The sequence below is a fragment of the Zea mays genome, chromosome 3, assembly GCF_902167145.1.
Source record: "Zea mays cultivar B73 chromosome 3, Zm-B73-REFERENCE-NAM-5.0, whole genome shotgun sequence".
Lineage (NCBI taxonomy): Eukaryota > Viridiplantae > Streptophyta > Magnoliopsida > Poales > Poaceae > Zea > Zea mays.
The window spans coordinates 222,218,135-222,219,966 of record NC_050098.1 but is presented as its reverse complement, the minus strand read 5'-3'; the positions used below and the strand labels follow the sequence as shown (position 1 = coordinate 222,219,966).

At 49.9% G+C, this 1,832-nt stretch overlaps 1 protein-coding gene across 1 annotated transcript; it reads left to right on the top strand.

Annotated features, from left to right (window-relative positions):
- On the top strand, positions 1–1,421 carry LOC103651462 (glutathione S-transferase T3-like). The gene is made up of 2 exons (XM_020551189.1): positions 1–389; positions 468–1,421. Exons 1-2 carry the CDS (start codon positions 165–167, stop codon positions 846–848), a joined length of 606 nt encoding a protein of 201 aa, XP_020406778.1. The 5' UTR covers positions 1–164; the 3' UTR covers positions 849–1,421.
- Positions 1,422–1,832: the final 411 nt, after the last annotated feature.

The following is a 1,832-nucleotide window of genomic DNA, read 5'->3' as shown; positions in this document are numbered from 1 at the left end:
AAATGAGGTATGTCTCCGTGAGTTCATTCATCCGGACGCCGAGATGTAGATTCTAGATCAAGCTCATTCCTCCTCCTTCAAAGTTTCGATTTCGGTAACTGTAGGTTGAACGACGGCTTGGAAACTACACTCAGGCCAAGGATGAGATACTGGTATCTGCCTACATGAACATGTCCAAAGATCCTGCAATTGGAACGAATCAGTCAGGAAAGGCTTATTGGTGTCGCATCAGCGACTACTACAATGAACACAAGAAGACAACTAATGCTAGGACACAACACTCCTTGGAGCACAAGTGGAGCGACATTCAAAGGGACACTACGAAGTTTTGTGCTGCGTACGACAAAGTGATAAGGTTGAAGCAAAGTGGCAAAAGCGAAGACGACCAGGTATACGAATTTGTATCCTTTTCAAACATGTTAGTTACCATGTAAACAACGGTGGGTTTAATCAATCTGAACTTACAGGTAAAAGATGCACTACAGATGTTTGAAAGCATGCACAAGAAACAGTTTAGGTTTATGCACTGTTGGTACATGCTTCGCCAAGAGGTCAAATGGACGACCTGGCTCTCAAGTTGTGAAACTCCACATAATACTGGGAATGTCAACGTCAACGAAACCGGGTCCCAGGCGAGGCAGGGGGAAGACCAATTTGGTTCACCGTCTGATACCTTTGTGCGACCAATGGGTAGGGACCGTGCAAAGAAGGCTCGTAGTACCAGCACTTCGATCAATTCAACTGCCTGCATGGCGATGCTCCAGAAGTTCCAAGAGGATAGAGCAAGGTTCGAAGAAAAGGCTACAAAGTATGAAGATCAGGCCGCAGCATCAACAGAAGAGGATTGAAGGGATATGAAGATGTACAGGGACAGAGACAACACCTTGGGTAGGGACCGCTACTGAAGTCAAAGCAGCACACAGCAGCCACGGTCGGACGGAGACAACACCTTGGGCGCAGTGGCTTCCAACATGGCCCAATGAGATCGTTTTCCGACCGTTGGTGGCAACAGAAACGGCCGCCCTTCCCTCCACCGAGTAGGGAGCCGTATACGGACTCTGCTGGAAACGCCTCCGCGCTCCGCCTACGCAAACGTGGAGGGCGCTATCAGTGTTTTGGGTCCTACCGCGCACCCGGGGTTGCCCCTTAAGGTCCTTTTTGGAGTAGGACGGTGTTACCGACTGTAGCTCGATGGTTCATGCTAATGCACGAGAGGCAGTGGACAGTTTTATACAGGTTCGGGCTGCTTGGAGATGCGTAACACCCTACGTCCTGGTGTGAGTACTTTATGTGGTGGGTTACAAGGAGGCTCTCTAGTGTTGGAAACGTAGAGGGCCAGGTGGATGGCTAAGTAGTGAGGTCTCTCTTTTTGAAGGGGTGCCCCATAGGCCTTATATACTCGACCGTGGGGTGTTACATGCGGATATGATAACGACGTGTGCCTAAGTAATAGTGATCTGACTGAGTCTATCTTCCTATAATTCAGCCGACCCATCCTCGCTCGGTTCTGATGTATGAGGCCCCTGCGCGGGAAGGTCGGGTCACTGTTGTGATCACTGCTCGAATTCATCGGGCCGTCTGGGCTTGCGTCGATCCGGTCTTGTGTCAATCCGCTTCACTAGACGTTCCTCCCCAGGCCCACGAAGGGATGACCTTGCGAATTATTGGGCCCACGGGCCTCTCATGAGGTCTCTTATCCTTCTGGTGGACTCGGGGGATATCCGTCCTCCACAAGCCCCCGATCTTTGGGTTGATTTTGAAATAACCGGCCCAAAGATCCTAGGTCCAGCTTGTAGTTTTTGATTTTAACAAGTAATGTCTTGAAAATAAGT